Source organism: Dicentrarchus labrax, unplaced genomic scaffold, assembly GCF_905237075.1.
Source record: "Dicentrarchus labrax unplaced genomic scaffold, dlabrax2021, whole genome shotgun sequence".
Classification (NCBI taxonomy): domain Eukaryota; kingdom Metazoa; phylum Chordata; class Actinopteri; family Moronidae; genus Dicentrarchus; species Dicentrarchus labrax.
Window position 1 is genome coordinate 12,765,522 of NW_026136710.1, and position 23,843 is coordinate 12,789,364.

At 41.7% G+C, this 23,843-nt stretch overlaps 3 protein-coding genes across 6 annotated transcripts; all 3 read left to right on the top strand.

Annotated features, from left to right (window-relative positions):
- Positions 1–91: 91 nt before the first annotated feature.
- slc35e4 (solute carrier family 35 member E4) lies at positions 92–7,552 on the top strand. 4 transcript variants are annotated; one of them, XM_051411914.1, is made up of 3 exons: positions 92–172; positions 1,394–2,004; positions 4,424–7,552. In XM_051411914.1, exons 2-3 carry the CDS (start codon positions 1,413–1,415, stop codon positions 4,951–4,953), a joined length of 1,122 nt encoding a protein of 373 aa, XP_051267874.1. In that variant the 5' UTR covers positions 92–172; positions 1,394–1,412; the 3' UTR covers positions 4,954–7,552. The 4 variants fall into 4 exon arrangements, with proteins under 4 accessions (XP_051267874.1, XP_051267872.1, XP_051267873.1 ...); XM_051411912.1 differs by lacking the exon at positions 92–172 and adding an exon at positions 184–334; XM_051411913.1 differs by lacking the exon at positions 92–172 and adding an exon at positions 365–1,281.
- An 837-nt stretch (positions 7,553–8,389) lies between these two features.
- smtna (smoothelin a) lies at positions 8,390–11,895 on the top strand. The gene is made up of 8 exons (XM_051411927.1): positions 8,390–8,586; positions 9,175–9,263; positions 9,803–9,878; positions 9,995–10,123; positions 10,226–10,259; positions 10,763–10,880; positions 11,034–11,185; positions 11,338–11,895. Exons 2-8 carry the CDS (start codon positions 9,177–9,179, stop codon positions 11,483–11,485), a joined length of 744 nt encoding a protein of 247 aa, XP_051267887.1. The 5' UTR covers positions 8,390–8,586; positions 9,175–9,176; the 3' UTR covers positions 11,486–11,895.
- A 1,092-nt stretch (positions 11,896–12,987) lies between these two features.
- LOC127370126 (inositol polyphosphate 5-phosphatase K) lies at positions 12,988–23,250 on the top strand. The gene is made up of 13 exons (XM_051411881.1): positions 12,988–13,489; positions 15,026–15,637; positions 17,504–17,611; positions 17,787–17,895; positions 18,006–18,122; positions 18,599–18,774; positions 19,151–19,262; positions 19,485–19,594; positions 19,706–19,916; positions 20,005–20,142; positions 20,227–20,292; positions 20,378–20,482; positions 21,957–23,250. The coding sequence occupies exons 2-13, from the start codon at positions 15,030–15,032 to the stop codon at positions 22,434–22,436; spliced, it is 2,340 nt and encodes a 779-aa protein (XP_051267841.1). The 5' UTR covers positions 12,988–13,489; positions 15,026–15,029; the 3' UTR covers positions 22,437–23,250.
- Positions 23,251–23,843: the final 593 nt, after the last annotated feature.

Here is a 23,843-nt window from a genome sequence, read left to right on the forward strand (position 1 = left end):
AAAATAAAACCCTGCGGTTGCTATGTTTCCTTACTCATCCTGAACACCTCATATGAAGAAATAAAAGGCAGTTCATCATCGTCGTCACTGGATGGCTCATGAGCATGTGAGGCTCCAACGCTTCAACCAGCCCGCACAGCAGAGCGGTGGCGGTCAGCTTGCAGCACGCAGAGTGAGTGAGCCGCCTTTAAATGAGTGCCATTGCCCTTTAAATAAACCATCCAATAACACTGAAGTGCATCCGCCGCCTCGGCTTGGATGACAGCACGGTGACCGATTGACGGAGATTTAGGGGATGCTGCCACTGCCGTCAAGGTACCCGTCGGATAGCAAGGTAAAAAACAAACAACAACAACATTTAATAAACGACGACAAGAGAATGTCAGTTGAGGTGTCGCCAACGGTCGCTGTTCGAATGGATGCGAACACCGCGTCAAGCCTAACGGTTAACGGCTGTTGTTTTTGTACGTTGGTGAGCTAACAAACCGCGGGTTGCTAGCGGACCCGTTAGCATGACAGCACAATCCGAGAGACGTTCAGCTGTCTGGTGTCGAGTGACAGCTCAGTGCAGTAGCAGAGGTCAGCTAACTTAACCCACCTTTACCGTTTCATTTTGTCACACAAATGGGCTGTTGTGCTCTTGTTAAGACATAAAGTGACGGTAATAATTCAAACATGAACGGAATAAAACGGTAACCGCTGTCTGACCAGCTAACGGCTAACCAACTAATGGTGTGTAACCGTGTGAGTCGCCAGGGTTTCCCTCTGCTCCAATGCTCGGACAGGGGCATCACAAGATCTCCTCAGGCAATGAAGTAAGCTGCTATTTAAAGCCAGCGTGGAAAAAAATAAAAACATAACTCATGTGAGAAGCTGCTGCGCTGTCTGATATTTAATAAGATTTAGATACAGGCACACGGTGCTTAAATTGCCCCATGATGTTTACTACACTGCTGGGTTGTTGGTGCATCACGCTGAGTCGTCACCGTCAGTCCATTGCTGCATGTCAGGATAATAACCAATCCCATCAGTCCCCGTCGTGGAGAAGGCGCGTACTGTTTTCCAGCCCGCCCTGAACAGCTCTCCTCATTCCTCCCCGTCTCGCCTGCCTTCCTGCTCCAGCATATGTCTTTTTTTTTTTTTTTTTTTTTGCCTGCACAGGGGTAAGTTACACAACTAGCCCGTCATGCAAAATAGAAACACGTGTCTGTAGGCGGTGCAGAGAAGGGCAGGTTTACAGAACAACAAAGACCGCAGAGGAGAAAGACAGCTGTGTCGCAGGTTGATTTTTGGTTTTTATTCGCGATTTATGTAGCCCGAAACTTGCCGGTGTGATCTCGCATTGCACATTTTGAAATGAGGGATACGGGCTCAACATGTGTTTTTCTTCTAGAGAGGACAATGATACGAACATGATCAACGCCGATGGCTTCTCAAAATGCGAGGCGACTCTGCAAGACAGAGGCAGGAGGAGGCCACCCGCAGAGATGCTCCATCTGCTGTCAGCTGTTATTGTTTGGCTGGTGACGGGAACCACCATCTCCAGCCTCAACAAATGGATATTCGCAGTTTACAACTTCAGGTACCCTCTGCTGCTGTCAGCTCTGCACATGCTGACGGCCATAGTGGTGGACTATGGGCTGATCAAACTGCGGGTGATCCGCCACAGAGGGGCTGGAGAGCAGGACTTGACCCCCAGCGCAAAATGTAAGGTGTTCCTGTTGAGTCTGACATTTTGTGCCAGCATCGCCTTTGGGAACATGGGTCTGAACTATGTCCAGCTGTCGTTTGCACAAATGATCTACACCACCACTCCGCTCTTTACTCTGGCCATCTCCACGCTGATCCTGGGCAAGCAGCATCACATCCTCAAATACACAGCCATGATGCCCATCTGCCTGGGAGCCTCCTTCAGCATCATGGGAGAGGTCCAGTACGATCAGACCGGCTGCTTCTTCGTGTTCGCAGCAACCATGTTGAGGGGTGTCAAGTCCATTCAGCAGAGTAAGTACCACTTTTACTATGTCCCGTCAGTGTTTCCCATCATGCTCGTCACCTCAGACTGTTGATGTTTTGTTGTGTGTCTGTTGTCACTGGTAACTGGAGAATTCATATCATGCCACTGACATAAGAAGTTATTTCAGTGTCTCCCCCCCCCCCCAGACACCACTGCAGTCTGTGGTCGTGGAACTTTTAAGTGATTCATTCTTTAGTCCAGTAACACACCCACACAGACACACATTAAGGTGGAATGTCACAGTGGCACATTTTCTGGTTTCTTTGGAAACATACAAACATCAATGCGTGTCTATGAGTAAGAAGGGGCAGGGTCTCTGCACATCCCGGGGACATGATGATGAGAAAGGCCGAATGTTTTTGGAAGTGTCTGTTAAGTTTCAGAGTTTTTTTTTTTTAAAGTTTCTCTCATTTGCTACCATTGTTTCTAATTGTTTGTAATGGACCAGAGCGACATACACTTCCTTTTATTGCAGCATATTTTAGAATTAGAAAAGTAAACGTGACGTGTAACAGACAGTTCCAGACTAAGTTTCAGTAATTTAATTGTTGTTTTTTGTTGTTTTTTTGTATATATACCGTACATAAATATACACCCAGGACTCCCTGGAGTGTCGCTGTTACTATATAATGCTGTTGAGTGGATTATCCTGTTGAAATAAAGAGACTTTCAGTACAAAAACACCCATTCTGAGATTGCATGTATGGTTACACTTTAGTCCAAGGAAAGAGACAGATTCCTTTCTTGAATTAATGTCACAAGGGCTGAGTAGTGCCTTCACTACATTTATCCAGTGTGCTGGTTTATCTAATGTCCTGTGCTCTCAGGAAAGCAATTTGTGGAATTCCTTTAAAGTTGCTTACTGTGTGCATTGGATTAGGCTCTTTAACGTCATCGGTCTCCACAGCATTATAGGAGGTAATGGAGTTTCTAAAACTAATATAGAGGCCTTGTATTAGTTGTTGTGTAACGCTAGAGCAGATATTCAGTTTGGTCAGAAGGACTTAATGCGGCATACTTTGTACCTGGAGGAGAGGAGGGGCAGTTACAGAGGCAGGCTTTGTGACAAGAGGGTCATCACTTTGCATCCCCAAATGCTCCAGTATAGCTGCTCAGTGACAATCAGACTGAAGATGTGTTTGTGTTCTGTTAAATAAGGATAAACACATATACAGGAAGGAAAATATAAGTCTGCGCTTGAAGCGGAGTTTGTAAACAATGTCCTTTGATCGAAGCTGCCGTACATTACTTTTATTTTTAATCATGACTAAAACTTTGTGTCCATCCCAAGGTGCCAGACTAACTGGACGATGCTGTCTCAAGTTTCAACAAGCTATTTTCGTCCTCTCTCACTTGTTGTTGTTGTTGTTGTAACAGTTTCCCTTATTAGTTCACTCCTCTCTGACACTGCATCACAAGTTGTTTCTGATCGGTATACGGCGATGGAAATTCACACACTTTATTATTATTATTTAGCCAAATGATGACAAACACACAACAGGGACATTGTATATTTGAAGGAAACAAAGTCAAAGTTACAGAGGGAGGGTGAAGATCAAACAAACAATTTAAATATTTACAAGCTGAAATGAACTACCGATATTTAACTATTTACACAAAGGCTAAAGGAACATGGGAGAGAAAACGTCAAATATGCCCCAAATATTGGGAATGAATTACAATATTATATATATTGTGTATGTGTATGTATACGTTTTCCCTGACAGTCTGACTAAAGTCGTGAAATTTGCCATGCCGCTTTTTAGACATAAGTGCCATTTTTAAGTACCAATTTTTAAAATTTGAACGCCTTACAATTAAAACGACTCATATTCCATTACACTTAAACATAGTAATTACATTTCTAATGATACATTTCTCTACTGTCACAGAATTGTCCCAGAGACTGTATCTTTGTGTCTTGTGCTATTTTTATTGTCCCTGGGACAACGGGATCAGTGCTTCTGAGCTTGTTCTTTTGAGTGATGATCAGTGAACAGACTGTACTTGTTTTGTTTGAATATGAAAAACACAGTTTCTGTTATGTCACCTGAACAGCCCACTAAAACACTGCAGGTTTCTCTAAATATTTGAGGCCTTGCAGTTGTTCCATAGTGGCTGAAGTAGAAGAAATTGTAGTTATTGACGTCTCTCTGGTCTTCTGCATTCATTTTTCAGGCGTTTTTCTTCAGGTAGAAAAAAAAAAGACGTGTCTGCAAGCTATTTTCATCCTCTCTTTCACTTCTTGTTCTCACAGTTTCCCTCTTTACTTCTCTCTGACACACTTATTTTGTCTTTCTGTTTAAAGCTCTCCAGTCAAAGCTTTGATTTACACACAACACATCGGAACACGTCCGTAAACATGATGTCACATTGTAACCACTGCACACGTTTCTGTTTACCCAGGCATCTTACTTCAGGAGGAGAAGATCAACTCTGTGTTCCTGCTCTACCTGATGTCCATTCCTAGCTTCTGCATCTTGGCCGTGGCAGCTCTGGCCTTAGAAAACTGGGCTATGCTGGAGTCGCCGCTGCATTATGACCGCCACCTGTGGGTCTTTATCTTGCTCAGCTGCCTGGGCTCTGTCATGTACAACCTGGCCAGCTGCTGCGTCATCACGCTCACCTCCGCCGTCACTCTGCATATCCTCGGCAACCTAAGCGTGGTGGGGAACTTGCTGTTGTCTCAGCTGCTTTTCGGCAGCGAGTTATCCGCCCTTAGCTGCGCCGGCGCGGCACTGACTTTGTCTGGCATGCTCATATATCAGAACTCAGAGTTTATCGTCAGCTACATGGACGCACGCAAGGCCAAAGCTAAGAAGTCCGGACAGGTGGATTTCCACACTGCAAGTGGAGAGGACATGGACAAAGCCAGCGCGTCTCACCCAACATATCATCAGAGAGCGGAGGGGAAACAGGAAGACAAGATAGACTAAACTGAAAGGATGAAGGAGAGAATAAAACACTGAAGGATAAAATGATTAAGTTTGAATTCTCTTTCCCCTTGTGTCTTTAAGGGGGTCTAGAGTTGCAGAGGGAGTGTGACCTTATAAGGCCATTGTCACTTAATGATGTGACAGATTTATTTTTAAATTAATTTTTCAACTTCCTCACTGTGCCAATTTTATTTCTCCTCTGGTCACACAGAAGTGGAGTCTGCAGAGAGGGAAAGGTTGCCTTTATTTATCACGATGGTGGTTTGAATTCTCTCCTTCATCTGTAAATCACTCATACATAGCCTATAGCAGTATATGCATGCATGAGCACACTAAACTGTTTGATACCTCATCGGGTATTCGCACTGTCACTCATACTACTCCACTGTGAAAATGTTCTCATTTACAGAGGGCTCTAATAAATGTTTTGGGTGACTGTTGTGAATATTGTAGAGCTATTGAAGGGGGGCGGGGCATAGAGAGCAAATCTGAACGGGCACAATTTATATTATAAATATATATTGATAGTACTGTTACCTGACACTCACCTGGCCCTGTCATGGTAAGGGACTGGGTTTTTGGCAGCTTTTTTTTTGTTTGATGTGAATTGGGAAGCTTGTTAATTAAGGACACTAAAACTTTTGTTTAGAGGCAGAAGTTACAGTGATGGACAAAGCCAACATTCTGTGCAATGAGACACCTCTTTTCCTCTGCTGAAGCACATTTTTAACAAGAGGCCTGAGCTTTGTGTTTTGTCCATCCACAATGAACCTCGCCGTGGCTTCCCACCTAAGTCCCAGATTTTGTTCTCGTACCAGCTTGAAAAGACGGTCTCTGTAGAATTAGTCCAATTATTTCCATCTTTTACAACAGGGCACTCACTGCAGCGTTCCTAGATAATTAGGTTCACAAGTTCTCTAAGGAGTGTCACTCAACTTTAGCTGTCTATTCCCTGCGGAGGAGATGTGGAAAAAGAAGATTGAGCTGTCCTTTAAGGTTGCTTCTTAAATCTTTACCAATGTCATCTGTTAGGCTTAATGTTTCCCTTTTTGTGGGTGACATTTTTTTTTAGAAAGTTAGTTACCAGCACAGCTTGAAAAATGGACCTCTGCTGGACAGTGTTGTGTTTTCTCTCAGTATTTGAAAAGCATTTTATTGACATGATTTTATTTTGTGACAAAACATATTCCCCTTTTTAAAATGTATGTGGAAGAAGATATTTATTTTTTGAATGGTCATAGCAATCACTGGCTTTGTAATGCTGTAGATCTTTGTCCTCAAGTGTCTTGCACATGCATACATGTAATATTAGACGGCACTAGTCTCTCCTGCCGTCGCTCTTTAGAGTAAAGTCAGGTGTACTAGGCAGACAACTGCATGCCGCTGCCCCTGAAAACATCTTTGGGGATGTCTGTTACCATACACTCCCTCCTACATGTATGATATGTCAAATGTTTACTTTGAAAGCTTTTTATCATACACACTGTTATAATATTGGTTCTGTCAGTGAGCAGACATGCTCACGTATAGTTTGAGCTGTCACGTGACAACAAACAAAACAAAAAAGCCATAAATCCAAGAGTTTGTTTTTAATGACACCCGCCACATTTCTGTGCATATTTTGCCACAAGAGTAACTGCAGGCGGTATTGTATGTTGAGAGATTTAACTTTTTCAAGGGTGCCATTCATAAAATTACATTGTCACTGAGCATCATATCAAATTAATCAAAGTAATTAATTAAATTAAAGATCATAAATCTGCAGACAGTTCAAAATAAGTTGAAAAAAAGCTATAGTTTTATTTCCCAGTTGGATAAATGGCAATGTTGGTTTAATATTTCCAGATAATAAATGTTGTCAGTCATCCTCAGTTACATAGTTGAAGATTATGTACAGCCGATAATTTCACTGGTTTTACATTATTGAATACCTCAGCTGTTAAATAGGACTCATTATGCCCCTCTTGTGTTAATTGATTAACTATTGGACTGAGATCAAGTAGCTTAACATCCACAATAAAACTGCTGCATGTGAATTAAGGATTCTACTGTGTTCAGTAGAGAATCTAATCACCGATGTCAACATGTTTAAAAACCTACTAATGTTGGTAAGAACTGCCTCTGCTGTCGTCTTTTAGTTTTATAATCTCAGTTTGGCTGCTTGTTCTAATGGATATCATGTTGAGTGGATTATGAGTGTGGGGCAAAGCAACTGTTGAACTGAAAAGGTACAAAGACGCTGCCCCTCGAAGCCTGTGGTTCCTGTGTACATACTGGTTTTAAATATTTGCAAAGCTAGTTGGGTGTAAATAGTTATTTTATTATATTTATGTATTTTATAGTCATACATTGCTGGTTTAAACTGTACTGGTTTAAGAATGAAACATTTGCCTCATGCCTTATTTGGACATAATGTAGATGAGAAAGGATGATTTGAGTTGTCATTTTGTCAAAACATTTTTTGGTTAATACTTTGAATGCCAACTGCAGCTACAGGTGCTTCTGTTTGGGGGCAAAGATATCTACGATTTATACACGTGATCTGCAATTGCTTGAATAAAAATAAATGGACTGGTACAATAAATAATAACAAAACTAACCATTACTCCTCATCATTGAGTCAGAGTCCTTACCTACACCAATAAGTTTGACTGTTTTAATTTAGTTTTAATTAGGTGAACATTCTTTTAGTCTTCATTTTTTGGATCTTATGCTAAAATGTGTGACTTCTAAATTTGTTTGTGGTATTTTTTTTAGGATATAAAGGGCTATTTCACCTCTGTAAATTGTAAGCAATAATTAGCATGGAGCCATTCAACAACTTTCTGGAAAATACAGCACATGAGATGTTGAAAAGGTTACAGATGATTGTTTTCATAAGCCTTTCCTGGATTCTATAACAAGTCCAAATGTCTGCTGTGAAAAAGGCTAATTAAACCACAGTTTTTGTCAAACACTGTGAGGTTAGGGTTAGTTAGTTGTGAGCGTTCACCACTTGGTGGAGCAATTCGTCTGCTTTCTAACTTAAGATCATTCTCTAAATCTGCCTTAACTTTTAAACACTAAATTTAATCACTGTTGAAGTCGAAGAGTGTTTTTTTGCCAGTGTTGCTTTCTTCCAGGTTTGTCTGTCCTCTGCCCTCTCTTGTAGAGATTCCTCTGCTCCTGTAAACAGGGTGCTACTGGTCAGCCTTTTGCCTGAATAAGGCAGTGCTCCTCACTTTTTTGCCCTTGTTAACTCTTTGCTTTCCGCCCCTAAAGTCTTCAGCACCCTCCAAATGAAGAAAAAAATGTGATTTAAAAAAAAAAACCTGAGTTTGGCCGAGGGACTGCCCCATCATTTTTCACATGACATCATCCAAGATGCAGTGACAAGACGGCGAGGGATTGCTGAGGGTGACTTCTCCCTCCCCCTCCTCCTCCTCTTTCCCATCTTGGGTGGTTCATATAAGCAACCTCCACTCGCTGTCCAAACTTGCATCCTTATGAAGCGCTGCGGTGTTTAGGTGTGATCTTAAGGCTCAGCTCTCACAGCTCTCCAGACCAGTCTAAAGGAGGATCAGGGAGCGCTGAAAACTTCTAAGAAGCCCAAAGACTTACCAACTAGACACACAAGTTTGCATCTGACAACAGGTGAGTGACACGACAGCCCAACGCCCACCAATCATTATTCTCACTGTCTAGTGTTCACATTTTATTACTTTTTCCTCCTTATCTTGTGCCATCAGGCTCTACTGCCACCATTCCTGAGCGCATAGTTTTACGCTGTTATCAAATTCTTTAAGCAATGGTCTCGTTCCACTACATTACTATATTTGTACGTGTTTTTGCCCCTTCTGTGCTGCACTCAGTTGCTGAGATACACTGAGGGGTACTTCAGTAAAACAAACATTGCTTTGCACGGCTGCTCAGTTTATGTCTGTTAAGACTCACACAACTGTTAATATTTGAGTTACTGCGATGTGATTTTACGCTCTATTAATGACATTATTCACATTGTTTAGAGAAAAACAACCAAAAGTACCAGCTCTGTTTAAGTAATTCAAACATTTTCAATTCTATGTTTACTATAACTATTAAGTTGTTGCATTTGCGTGTGAGAAATGTCCCTTTCAAACATCTGTCTCTTTTGTGTTTAAGCGTCTTTACTTGCAGCCTTTGCAGTTCTTGTCCTGTGAAATATTCTCAAGAAAAGTAAATATGTCTTCGTGCACTCCTCAGACATGGAGTCAAAATCTGACTCTGGACCAGCTTCGTTGACCAGCGAAGAACTGGCTGCTATTGAGGATGAAGGGGTTCTCAACAAGATGGTGAGCCAGTCAGTTGTCACTTTCAAGTAGTGGGAAACCAGCTGAATGTCAACTGATCTCATCAAATATCATGCAAACCGTGTTGTTGTTATTGTTGTTGGGGATCAATAAAGTATTACTGATTCTGATTTTGATTCAATGAGAGCTGGGAGGGAATTTATTCCTTACAGATCTTCTTAAATGTTTAATTTAAAATCAACCTTTTGTATTTTTGCTGTGCTGAAGATATTCTGTTCTGTTCTCTTATTCTGTTGTAAGACACAAAGAATTTTACCACTTCTTATTTTTGACAATGAGGTGTCCTTTAAACAAGTAATAGACAATTAATAGGTAATTGTCTTCACTTTCACGAGCATGTATGCATGGGAAGAATAAGTTTTTCTGAAGTAAAATGATAAAATATGTCTTGTATGGACTAACTAAATACTGTGTGTAAACTTTAAATGTTCAGTCATTGTAAGATATCTCATTAAAAATGTCCAGAGTGGTGTGTCTCTTCTTAATCTTTCACCTCTTTAACCGGTGGTTCGTGTCTTTAGCTGGACAATGCAACAGATTTTGAAGAGAGGCGAATGTTACGCGCTGCATTGAGGGACTTGCTCAAGAAAAAGAGAGGTAAAATCTGATACTTGCTCCCATACAAGAGTTAGCCATAACGTACCATAATAACGTCTCCAATATTCCTCTGATGCTTTGCTTGCTTTCTAAATTGTCCACTGTCTCATCATCAGATAAACGGGAGCAGGAGCGAGGGTCGAGGCAGCAGGACTTGAAACAACAGGGCCTGAGCAAAGGAGGAACAACAGGCGGAGCTGTTAGTATAGGCAGAGCGTCCATGAACCAGCAGCCACCAACAAACAGTACGTTTATGAGGATACTCTCTGACACCCTGTCATATTTTTATGTTTTAATCAAATTATGTGAGCTTATTGATATTAATTTGATTATCTGCGTCTCGTTAGAGCCACCAGGCAAATCCTCTCCATCAGCAGGCAGGTAAGTCAATTATAGCCAAGTTTGCCTTTTTGGGTTTATCAACTGTACAAAGCTATGAACAAGTAAAGCATTCATTTAATCCCAGACACCACATCTTAGCCAAATATTTAGCTTCTTTTTGCAACTTAAAGTCCTCCTCCACTCAAAAATATCTTTATCTTCTTGTTCCTACAGTTGTATGTTTGAGCTCCACTGTGCAGAATATGTATGTGCAGAGTGAAAACAATGAAAACACACTGTGAATGGACTTTATCTTAAATAGCCACATCCACAAAATGTTATATCCTAATTTACAATACAATACAAATTTGGATTCATATGGATATTCATATGGTGCCACTACTATCAGCACCAGCACCCTGACTGCTGCACAGCAAAGTCTTCTTGCACATGTAGTAAGCCCCGTCTACACAGAAAAAAAAAAGGATCTCAAGCATCTGCCAAGTTGAAACCATAATTTCTGTACATGCAACATGAATCTTGTCTTTGTTTCTTCTCCTCAGCCAGGCGAGTCCCACTGTATCCTCGGCCCTGAAATGTCCTCCTGCTGCAGCACCCAATGCTAAAAATGTCAAACAGATGCTTCTGGACTGGTGTAGGGCCAAAACAGAGCCATATGAGGTAAATGTGTCCTGACTCTCTTTGGCTGTGAGTTATTGCCCTGTGGAGCTATATATATATATATATATATATATATATATATATATATGTCTGCCCCTTATGTCTCATTCAGTTGCCACTATTTCTTTTAAACTGCCCTCTGCTATGAAACAGGGGGTGAACATCCAGAACTTCTCCTCAAGTTGGAAAGACGGCATAGCCTTCTGCGCCTTGGTGCACCGGTTCTTCCCTGATGCCTTTGAGTACTCGATCCTCAACCCCAACAAGCCCAGGGAAAACTTCCAGCTGGCCTTCAGCACTGCAGAGTGAGTGCTCATTCCTTATATGAAGGAGCAGATGTATCTAGTCTAGAACAAGCTCCAGCAGTGCGCTGCAGATAAGAACAGAGTGACTTCATAGTTCTATGTCATTGTGTCTCTCCAGTCGTTTGTCAGTGACACTCACTCTCTTTCTGCAGGAGGCTGGCAGGCTGCCCCCCTCTGCTGGATGCTGATGACTTAGTCCGGATGAAAGAGCCCGACTGGAAGTGTGTGTACACGTACATCCAGGAGTTCTACCGCTCCCTGGTGGAGAAAGGCCTGGTCAAAACCAAAAAGCGAACATAGACAGTTTTCATGATTGGCTGTGATTTCTTTTTTTCTTTTTTTAATACACACACAAGCTTGAGCTGAGGTCAAAAAGATCATATTATGCACTTTTTTAACCAAATATTTACATTTTGTTTGGTATCTTGCCACAAAAGGGAGGATTAAGTAATTGATGTGACTGGCTGATGCATCATGTGAATGTAAATGCACAATGTGTTTTATTTGTATCGGCTTGTGTGTTACCAGGGATTTATGGGTGTCTGTGTGCTCTCAGCCGACAGCTGGCGCTTAGGATCAGTACATTCCTCTGAGATTACACATCTGCATTAATCCCGGTCAGAGCCACAGAGAATCTGGGAACAAATTTTATGACGATTCTGAATGTGTGAGTATTAAAGACACATCAAATAAATATCCATTTAATTATACATCCTGTAGTATTTCATTTGCCTGATAACATATTCAACAACTCTTTTTTATTTAAAACATTTCAGCCAGGTCTAAATCGTTTAGCCTTATTTTGTGTGAATGTGGGATGTATGCAGTTAAAGGGGCACTCCACTGATTTTACACATTAAGTTCAGTTTACTCGCCATGAGGAGATAAAGGTGGCAATGCTGGAGTGCTTCATCTGAGTGAACTTAATTTGTAACAGAAAGCCTTCCTTACAAACTTGGGGCGTTGAGTTTAAACAACATGGGTTGTTTACTGACAGGAAGAGCAAATTGTAAATTGTAGGACCCAGTGTTTTGTGAGCTTGGCATGTACTGGGGACTGTCTTGACCTCTGCTATCATGACTTCATGGAGATACAATATTAAGTAGCTGGGATACTCCTTTAATTCTGACTACTCCTTAAATAATTATAAATGCATTGCAATGGCATCTTGACACACTGCAGTTTACATTTACTCCCAGAGCTAAGGCCACTATAAAAATTATTATTATTAATAATAATAATAATAATAATAATAATAATAATAAAATGTTACCTTTATGAAGATGTATTGTGGGTTTTTAGTTGCACAAGGTTTAGTCTCAGTGTCACTGCAATAAATAGTCATTTTGAGGCTCTATTACGAATCAAGACAATATTAGGAAGACCTTACCTTATTAATGAAACACCACAAACATAGGGCCTCTAAACTGCTATATTGCATCAACACATTTGGGACATAGTCTCTGCAGAAACTCCATAAGCAAGAAGCACAAAATAGTTTTAATTGCTTTAATGATTTCAGTATGTCTTTGCAGCGACCTGCACAGATATCACAGAAGGGACCACATATGGAGCTTTGCCAGAACTGAAATGTAATTATTGGCGCGCTGATCAATTCAGTGACAATCAGTGACGCACTAATGCCAGATTAATGCGTCAGTACTGGTAGGACAGGTGCTCAATTCTTTCTGGTCGGCTGCACTTTGGTAGCAGCTGATTTTTTGTTTTGCCTTTCCAGCTTTCCCACCCACCCCCCAGGTGCCCATATGTTTTTTACCCAGAGTGCACTCAGTAAGAGAGAGAGAGAGAGAGAGAGAGAGAGAGAGAGAGAGAGAGGCGCACTGAGAGGCGCGTGATGGGTCGGTGTACGGCCGGTGTGCAGGAGGTCCAAACGGGATGCTGAACGAAAAAAGTGCACAGCTGCTCCGGCCAACTGCGCTGCGCTTTAGACAGTGATAAGTAGGATGAGGAATAATAATGAAGCTGTTGTATTATAGCACCAACATCAACATGCAAGAGTCCGGACACATCAAGCGTGACCGCCTCCTGTCCTGACAGCCCTGCGGCGCCGTCTGCACCGTGTCCGCGGTACCGACGGGTCCCGTCCTGCTGGCTGGCTGTGCTGGCTGTCTGGGTCGGTCTGTCTAAGGACCAAACATCGGTCGTGATCGCCTGTATGTGACAGCCCTGTCGCGTTGATTGACGTGCGAGAACCAAAACGGAGACCGATGCGCTTTCCCTCTGTGGATTTGTGCGATCACCTTTACGGTTCACCTTGGAAATAAAAAAAAAATCGCATGAAAGGTAAGACCGGTGTGGGTCTGTGAGCAGCCACTGTAGCTCCGTGTTTGTGTTGATGTTTATTTATGTGAAATTGCACTGCTTTGTGCTTTTGGGGTGTTTTCACGAGTCCAGGCTTTGTGGATAATGGAGCTGTCACTCAGACTTGCAGGCTCATGCACTATGAAACATGTAAAAGGGCCCATTTGTTTTATGGTATTTAAGCTTTTGAAAGTTTTTTACTTTTAAAGTGAATTGAATACAGACCTGTCTGATCACCATTGTTCAGAGCTTGCAGGTTACTACCGTGGTCACATGAAAGAGGTCCTAATTTCCATATGATGAATGATTAAATAGAGGTGTATAATTTCTGTGTGAGAGGGCACATAAACAAAATGGTGGGAGGCCCTTGTCCTCCTATCACATCCTCCTCCTTGTGACCTACAGTATCTGTTGACATTGTCTGATGTGCTCCATTATCTGCAGCTGTGCTCCAGCTCGTGTCCCCTCTGACTGACCTGAGTTCAGTTTCTTAAGCAAGAGAGGGAGATCAAATTGTGTTTGAACAGTGAGCAATAAAAGCGCTTCACTCTGTGATACTATCCCATAATGATCACCAACAGTTTTGTCTTTTGCTTTGTAAAAAGGGTCAGGGGATAATTAACGTTGCTCGGCAACAAGGATGTAATCCAGGACAGAGGTCCAAAGTTAGTCCCTCAGCCCACTGGTGGAAAATAACGAAGTATTAACTCAAGTACTGTACTTATGTGCAATCTTGAGGCAATTGTGCTTTACACGCTTCCATTAGGCTGTACGTTTTACTTCTACTTCACCACACTGGAGGCAAATATTGTATGTTTTACTCCACTACATTTATCTGACAGCTTTAACTACTGGTTACTTTGTAGATTCAAATTACTAATACAAAATATAATTAATGACTTATGCTATAATATTATAGAATATATATAACGTGATTTAAATTAGACCCACCTTTCAGGTGCCATCATATGAATGCATCCTTAGTTATAATCCAATGATATAATATATATTTTATTTTGAAACGGGCCATTCTGCATAATAAGTCCTTTTATACTTTTGGTACTTTGAGTATTATTTTTGATACCAACACTTATGTACTTTGACTTACTTCATACTAAATATTTATTGTAGTAATGCAATATTTCAGCACTGTGGTATTTTATCTAAGTACTTCTTCATCCACTGCCTCAGCCGAATTGCCTTCTCATGATAACGTCATCAGTGATGCCTGGGGAGCACGATGTAGACAGGTGCTCAGTATAATGTGATGCATTCTCACAGCTCCCTCTCAATGCAGGCAAATAATTAGCTGTTTCTCAAGCTGTTTACCCAAAGACTCACTGACTGATGTTCATGTTCTGTGACCTTAGTGACGGCAGCTCTAAGACATGCTGAAGGACAAAGATGGCAAAACTCACCTGTGTTATTTTTATGCTTTTTATGCAAGCCACACTATCTTGTTTATTTTTTTTATCTCAGATTGTTGTGTTATAATTATCCACACACTGCCTGTTGCAGGTTAATGGATCGCATGCAGCAGAAACAAATCTGCACTGAGCCTTGTGTGCCCAAAGTGCAACCTGGTCCCTGTGCATTCATCAGAGCTGGTCAGGGTTTACCGCCGCAGCTCACAGTCCAGGAACCTCCTTTCATCAGCCCATCAGAGGTGCTCAAGAAACAGTCTGGATTGAGCCCCATGCAGGCAGCAGTTGCACCTGTGAAACTGACAGACCAAACGCAGTCAGGGCAGCCAAAGTCTGGGTCTGCTCCAGCAACACTGGCAAGCATAAGCCGGCCAAGGCCGACTGTTCTTGGAACTAAACCTGCTCCAAAGACCACCAGAATCTCAGTGAACCCCTCCAAGGAAATACATTTGATTCCAGTTTGCATCCCAGGACCTCAGAGTGCCAGCGTCCTGCCGCATTCTCCAACAGAGTCCTCCCTCTCCCTTCACAGCCCACAGAGTCCCCACAGCCCTCAGTCTTACACCAGCCAGCCTTACCTGAGCCCCAATCTTAGCCTCAGTCCCAAACCCAGCCTCAGTCCTCAGCCACAGAGGACCCCCTCACCTGGGAGCTCAACACAGAGCCAAGGGCAGTCCGAGAAGCCAGGGGAGAACAATGACTTCAGGTGAGACAAATAATCACGTCTTCATTAAAGATATATGTATTACTCAGCCTGTGAGATAGTATAAAAGGATTCTGTTCTCAACACTGTGACTGTTGTTCCCGGTTACGGCTAAATACAGCTGCAGGAGCAGCGGCTGTAAGAAAGCTGATGTGTGCCAGACCATGTCACATGAATCAAAGCTGCAAATTTCACTAAGAGCTTTGTGAACCCGACAGAGTGACACAGCCACATTTAGCTGGCACACTTCCCAGAGACATACTTTTGTTGTGTTCTTCCTCGCTCATGAGCAACGGCTGCCTGTAAAAATCTCTGTTTAAACTTTTGGAGCTGTGTTTATATGAAGAAGGAAACATACACCTAAAAGGCTTCACACAGCATCCTCTGCCAGTCCTACTGTCACATTCAAACACACATTTATCATCACATAGATCATATTCTCATAGACTGGTAGATTTGCATGTTTAACCTACAAAATCACATACTTACATTGTGTTTTTCCCTCATTTTTATTTATTTTATGTTATTGCCAGGCTTATGTTATTGTTACCAGGTAATAGCTCTGTAATCAGGTACTGTTTTACTGTTTGTTTGCTGCTGAAAAGCATTTCAGTAATTAGCTATGTCGTGTGGATGAGATTATGAAAGCAAACAATCAGCAAATGAGAACATTTTTAAAAGATACATTTGGTAATTTCTGACATTAAGATGTTGCTTTTCAACAGCCAACACTTAGGTCTTAAATATCAACGTGTCCTTTAATGCACTGACGGGAAGAGTTTTCAAAACAGTCAGAAATAACACGATGATAGATCCTATTCAAAGCGACCATTTTGACATGAAATAGTAGGGTAACCACAGGTGTTACCAATGACACTAATTAATTAATTTTGTTCCAGCCACATCGACCAGAGTCAGGAGACGGCTGTTGTTCATGTTGGCTCACTGGAAAGACTCTGCTGGATGGAATGGAAAAGAGGCTTAATTAGTGTCATTGGTAACACCTGCTATGAAAAAGGTCTATCTTAGAACACTGACAAAAACAAATAAAAGTGACTATAGTGAGTATAGAGGACTACAGTTTTATAACATCTACAATTACTGTACGTTGATTTTCATGTTACAGACTACTGAAATGAATGGAAACAATCTTAAATCTTATGGTATGCTTTTGAGTGAAGTGTGGCCGTAATGTAAATCAATTATTTGTAGTTATTGTGCCACCAATGTGGTCCTTTAAGTAAATTGTTAACCCTGCAAAGGGCTTGGAAAGAAGTCTATTGCTAAGGCTGTTGTGTCATGTGATGGTATAAATCATGAATTTAATGAGTGATGTAATGATTAATTATTTTATAGATTTATCAATTAAAAGTAAATTAATTGTCAACTATTTTGATAACTAATTAATCATATGAATAATTTTTCAAACAAATGTAAATATTTGATGGTTTCAGCTTCTCAAATATATTCTTGTCTTCTATGATAATAAACTGAGTCATATGTTTGATTGATATGATTAATTGAGAAAAGAAGACACAGATTAATCAATTATAAAAACAGATGTTAGTTGCAGCCCTAATGAGTAGCTTCTTTTGTTTCTGTAATGAAACAGTGTGGCTAGTAGTTAAATTTTTTGCTTCATCTTTTTCTCTCTTCCAGGACTCACTCTCTCTCACACACACACACACCTTAGTCATCATCGAGGTACAAAGAGGGGCTTAATTGTGCTTATCTTTTGTTCTATATACAGCAACTCCAATGAAAGCTTTTCCTTTAGGATTACAGCACAGGTTATGTCCTCTTTCAGCCTACAGTACATATAGTACATAAATCTAATGCAGTTTCTCCACTGTTTCTATCCTTTGAAAGGGTGTACATTGTCACATGGAACGTGGGATCAGCTGTCCCGCCAGATGACATCACTTCTCTGTTCGGACCAAATGTTTCAGATGGGAGCGTTGACATGTTTATCATCGGGTAAGCAAGTATTTCTACCAGGCTCAGCAGTGCCAGAGAGACAGCCGCGAGTGCCCACTCAGTCATCTGTGTTCATTTTGATCCGTCCCCTCCTGTTACCGATCTCTGTGCTTTTTTATTGATGCTTCTTTTTCACTTGTTAATGACAGTTCTCTACTTTTCTGGCACCACACAGACTCCAGGAAGTCAACTCCATGATAAACAAGCGGCTGAAGGATGTTCTTTTTTCAGACCAGTGGAGTGAGCTTTGTATGGACACACTCAGTCCTTTTGGATATGTTTTGGTCAGTATGGCGTTAAAGCTCATATCAGTAGATTTCTTTTACTCCTGTCCCATTATAACATTTAGTTTACTGTGTGAATCTATAATTTTTCATGTATCTCCTCCATTTAGGTGGCATCCCAGCGTATGCAGGGAGTGCTGCTGCTGGTTTTCTCTAAATTCTGCCATCTTCCATTCCTCAGAGGTGTGCAGACAGAGAGTACACGCACAGGACTCGGAGGATATTGGGTACGTGCTGCGCATTGAAGAGCGCTCCTCTGACTTCTGCTCTGAGATTTATCACATTGCAAAAAACTGTGGTGGGTTTATGTCACTGGGGTTCAGGGGACGAGGGGGGGGGGGGGGCGAGGGGGGGGGGCGGGGGGGCGGGGGGGGTTGAAAGGTGGTGTGTGTGCTCCCTCCTGCATGCATGCGTGGGTGCATATGTCAGTGTGTGACCTTCCCGTGCGTGTTGATGTCAGCATCACCCCTGGCTGCTGCTGGTGCAGTCTCCTTCTCTTTGAGGTCAGTGCAGCAGCAGGCTGTCTGGCTTTCTGGTTCTGTGACTCAGGGGCAGGAAAAAACAACCTGACTTTGTTCCTGAACACGGATACGGTTGATACATACCGCTGTTTTTTTTTATTTGAAATTTGATTTTAAAGACGCTATGCGTAAGAGATCCACTTCTCACTGTGTCCTCTCTTTGCCCTTTTCTACACTCTAAGGGAAATAAAGGGGGCGTCAGTGCGAGGATGACAATATTTGGCCACCCAGTGTGCTTTCTCAACTGTCACCTGCCAGCTCACATGAGGAACCTGGAGCAGCGGATGGAGGACTTTGAGAGCATCCTGCAGCAGCAGCAGTTTGATGGAGGGACTGCCACCGGTGTACTGGACCATGAGTGGGTGACATCATTTTAACATATGAGTTTAATTCATTCAGCTGAAGATTGATCTCCCTTAAAAAAAAAGTTTCACACCATCATTCAGCTGTCATAAATAAATATATATAATATCACACATTCAGTTTTAGTTTTTTATTTGCCCCAAAATGTTTCAGACCTGATCTGAGCCATACATTTCAGCAGCAATGATAAGTAAATCTCAGGAGGACATATTACATGATAAAGCTTAACTTTTTGATGTTTTATGTGTACGCCATTTTTCTTATAAGTAAAAAAAAAACATCCTACCTTTTTTATTTAAATGTCATAATTTAATATTTAATTAATTAAGTAAGGTGTTGTTGTTTTTTGGTGTATGTTATCTTGTCCCCAGTGTCGTGTTTTGGTTTGGGGATTTAAATTTCCGTATCGAAGACTATGACATCCATGTGGTGAAAAGTGCCATCGACAGCAATAAGCTGCCTCTTCTGTTGGAGCGAGATCAGGTGAGGCACCTTCAGCATTTAAAAAAACATTTGCCTTGTCATAGAGACAGACTGATTTTTCTGGAAGGCTTCACACCACCTGTTTGTCTGTTGATTACCATGGACGACCAACAGAGGGCGCTGTAGCACAAAGTGAGCAATCATCACCTTCTGTCAGGGTGAATGAAATTCTTTAAAGCGTGTGACCTGCTCTGTTTCTCCCATCATTTGCTCCCTCTACAGCTCAACATGGCTAAAAACACAGAGTCCATCCTGGAAGGCTTCAATGAGGGACCACTCAAATTCCCACCTACTTATAAGTTTGATGTGGGCACTCATACGTACGACACCAGGTGCGTCCTGTCGCCTCCTTCCCAAACTTACTCAACCAGATTTAATTTTCCTAGAGACTGAGGCTCAGACCTGCTGTGATGGTCTGTCCCTCTTTGCTTCTCTTCCGTCAGTGCTAAGAAGAGGAAACCTGCCTGGACGGATCGCATCCTCTGGCGTCTTCGCCGTACCGGCTCTCCAGTTCCTTCCCACAATGCGGCGCTGCAGCGGGGTCTGACCTCGTGGTTGGGTGGGGCGACTAAAGTGACACAGCGTGTATACCGAAGTCACATGGGCTACACCATCAGTGACCACAAGCCTGTTTCTGCTGTGTTTTCACTGCATGTGAGAGAATATTTCACACATCTCCTCAAATACACTGTAAATGTATAGTTATGTTTTATTTAACTGTCTGTGCTCTTTTTTATTCTAGTTCCCCTTCAGGGTGGACATGCCCTTGGTGGTGCTGCAGGTAAACAAGGAGTGGTGTAAAGTCTCAGATGCTACAGTCAGATTAGCTTTTGCATCAACTTATCAGCGCAGCTCATGGGACTGGGTAGCGATATATAAGGTAATTGTTTTTGCTCGAAAGCTCCGGATAAATTCTTACAATGTGAAGTGTCAGAGTTGGATACCATCTGTTACTTCTGCACAGGTCGGATTCAGACATCATAAAGATTACCAGGCATACATATGGGCCAAGGGAGAGCATTTGACTCAGGTGTGTGCGATACTCAAATTTACACATTTATTTTGTGCCACAGCTGAACTCAGCGTTAATTTCTCTCTGTTCCTCTCTTCACCAGGTGACATTTTCAGAGGAGGATATGCCAAGAGATGATTGTGAATACATGCTAGGTTACTACAGCAACAATATGAACAGTATTGTTGGATTGTCAACACCAATTCAGGTAAGAAAAGTCAGAAGACAAAAAGAAACCATCTCACTGCTTCATTTGTGAATGGATAGGCACATATATACATGGCCGAAAGTATATGGACATGCAAACATTACAGTCCTATGTGACTGAAATACCTGCCCATCAATATGCTGCTGCTACAACAACCTCCAATCTTCTGGGAAAGATTTTCACAAGGTTTTTGGAGTTAGGCTGATTCACACTGGGCATTCCTGTTCATCCCGAAGGTATTGGATGAGGAAGAGGTCAGGCCATTCCTGTTCTGCTACACCAAACTGGAAAAACCATTTCTTTATGGACCTGGTTTTTCTACACAGAACCATTGTCATGTTAAAACAGGAGAGGAAACTTCTTCAAACTGCCGCAAAGATCACACTACATGGGTGAGAACCAGAGGGACGTAAGTGACATATGAACAACTTTATAGGGAAGCCAAAAGAAAGTGACCATACTTTGCCCCCACATGCATCAATGAGCCTCAGCCGCCCATGACCCTGTCTTCGGTTCACCACTTTCCTTCCTTGGATCATTTTGATGGGTACTGACACACTGCAGACCGGGAACACCCCACAAGAGCTAGCCATCACAATTTGGCCCTTGTCAAAGTCGCTCAGATCCTCATGCTGCCCTTTTTTCCTGCTTCTAACACATCAACTTGAGGATAAAATGTTCACTTGCTGCCTAATATATCCCACCCACTGGAACCTGTCAGCTGACACTTCAACTGTCAGTGCTCATAATGCTAATCGGGGTACATATGTATCATTTTTGCCCCAAATGTCACTTATGCCCCTTTGGCTCTTGCTACTGTTGGAAGTTTATCTAGTCAGATACTGTGCTTAACTGCCATTTTTGAGATACTTTGACATAACATAAAATAGATACCTTATTGGGAAATCAGCAGCTGTTTTGATAATCATTTTTAAAAGCTAAACTTATCTGATTACAGCTCCTAAAATCTAAATGTTTTATGACTTATGATAGTAAACTTATATCTGAGTGAATAATATTTGCATTTCTGTGTTTTGGTCAGACAAAACAAGACATATGAATAAGTCAATTTCAGTTTCGGGAAATTATGATGGTATTTTTTTTATTTTATAGACTAAACAATTAATAGATTGATCAAGAAAATATTGGCCAGATTATTTGTTTTTTGAAATTCTCTTTTTATTGGGTTGTACTGTATGTATGTATGCATCAATGACATTAATTATATTATATAACACTGACAGGGGTCATTCTGTTGCACAATTAGTAGTTTTGATCCGTTTTGCTGATGATATTTTTAGTTTATACAATTCTGAGTGTAAGACTTGTACTTGTATTTGAGTATTTCTATTGCTTCTTTTAACTTAAGTAAACGATATGGAGAGGTTTGTCCACATACTTTCGGTCATATATTTTCCTTTTTAGCAACCTCGCTCATGCAGTTATCTTCTCTTGAATCCTCCATCCTAAACAGATCAAGATTCCAGTGCACAGCCCCACCGCGCATCGCTCCGACAGCTCAGATGTTAGCTCAGAAGACGACAGCACTCTGGTTCTGCTGGCTCCAAGCTCCCGCAGCCCGAGCCCTAAAACTGGCAAACACCACCATCGCCACCGTCGTAGCCGCAGCCCGGCTGTCCCTGCTCTTTCCTCCAACCCCCTCCCCTCCCTGCAGGGCCTCAGCCTCTGTCCTCGCTCCAAAGAAGGTCAGGCGCGCAGCCGCTCACCCTGCTCTGGCGCTAAGAAGGAGCGATTGGTCTCCCCTGAAACTGTGCACTCTCCCTCCATCAGCCCACTCAGTCCCCGCAGTCCCGTGTCTCCAGGCGGTGGGGTGACCGCGCCGGAGGCCCTGATTGCTGCCATCTTAGGTGAACACAGACCAGCTCAGGTTAGCCCCACGGGGGTCAAACAGACAGGAAAGACAGGGGATACAAACACTGCAAAAAAACTTTAACATCAGTTGTTATAAGGAAGTACTGTACAAGGAGAACGATGGCAATATCCATGCATTCAGAGTCTGATCTGATCTTACAAAGTCTCTGTGCTCGTAGAAGCAGCACATTTAATGACTCCTAACGTAGTTTGCAAACATTCCGCATTGTAGCCCTGCAGCTCTCTGTTTCTGAATCTACCATCATCTCATACACTATGTGTATCTTGGAGTCAAAGATGTGTCCAGACTCCTGATGACAAGTGCTTTAATAGACTCATGAGCTATATCATACGTAAAACAAACATATTGAATGTGAAACCAAAGTCAGAGTAAACCTGTGATGGATGTGAGCAGTGGTTATTGAATATAGCAATATGGATCCATGTGAACAGTCTCATATCAAAGTAAGGACCCTGGACTAGAAGTATTGATGGTGTCATAGTTCACAACCCAGTGTGTGTGTGTGTGTGTGTGTGTGTGTGTGTGTGTGTGTGTAGGTCTATGTGTTAACACGTAAATTAAATGTGTGCATTTTGGACCAGATGATGGTTTAACATTTAACTCTATAGTTCTTGGTCTGTATTCATAAAATGAATTTAATGTATCCACGAAATAGAGATAGAGCATTTCATCAGCTCAGCCAATCTGAAATGAACATGTGCACCATGTGACTTGAACAGTAATCATGCTCTTTTTCTTAGCAGCTTTGTGAATACAGCCCCTGTTCTATAGAGGTCAGTGAGTGGATGTTTAGGCTAACGTGTTTGTTTTGCTTTTAAGGAAAACAGTGTCATGTAATTGTGTGAGTGTGCAAATAAAACCAGAACAAACTAAATACTGCTTATTGGACAAACATTACTTCAAATTGTGAGGAAGAAGTTTATATTGTGGACTCAAGTCACATAATGAACACATAATGAGTGCGGTATGACTTTGATACAGGACAGAAAATCTACAAAACAACAAAACAAATGTCAGTCTCTTGGAAAATACAATTAGTTAAGACAAAGAAGATCTTGAGGATAAGTGTGCACAGCTTATGGTTCGCCCTGAAGTTTGTAATCAAGATAATCACTCTCTGGATTAGCGAGTGGGTCTAAAACCAAAGAGAGACACCAGGGTTAAGAGACAAGACAAGCTGCAGTATGTTTTACCTGATGGAAAACTGCATACATATATGCACAGGTTCTCAGATTAGGGAAAGGTGATTCTACGTCTCTAGAAACCCTTTAAATAAGTGTCATACTTTAATCTCTTCAGGCCTTTTAAAATCCTTAAAATAAGTCAAATACTTTCTCCTCCTCCTTTTGTTGCATCTGGGACATAACTTATTACTGCACTCTATATCTATTCTGTTTGTATTTTATGTTATTGTACGTATTTCATTTTATCTAACTGCTCACATCCCATTTCATTGTCTTTTCATTG

Coding starts and splice junctions, on each gene's coding strand:
- slc35e4 (XM_051411910.1), top strand. CDS start 1,377: ATGTGTTTTTCTTCTAGAGAGGACAATGATACGAACATGATCAACGCC. Junction 2,005..4,423: donor TGTCAAGTCCATTCAGCAGA/GTAAGTACCACT, acceptor CTGTTTACCCAG/GCATCTTACTTCAGGAGGAG.
- smtna (XM_051411927.1), top strand. CDS start 9,177: ATGGAGTCAAAATCTGACTCTGGACCAGCTTCGTTGACCAGCGAAGAA. Junction 10,124..10,225: donor CCAGCAGCCACCAACAAACA/GTACGTTTATGA, acceptor GCGTCTCGTTAG/AGCCACCAGGCAAATCCTCT. Junction 10,260..10,762: donor TCCTCTCCATCAGCAGGCAG/GTAAGTCAATTA, acceptor TCTTCTCCTCAG/CCAGGCGAGTCCCACTGTAT.
- LOC127370126 (XM_051411881.1), top strand. CDS start 15,030: ATGGATCGCATGCAGCAGAAACAAATCTGCACTGAGCCTTGTGTGCCC. Junction 17,612..17,786: donor GTTGACATGTTTATCATCGG/GTAAGCAAGTAT, acceptor GGCACCACACAG/ACTCCAGGAAGTCAACTCCA. Junction 20,483..21,956: donor GATTGTCAACACCAATTCAG/GTAAGAAAAGTC, acceptor CATCCTAAACAG/ATCAAGATTCCAGTGCACAG.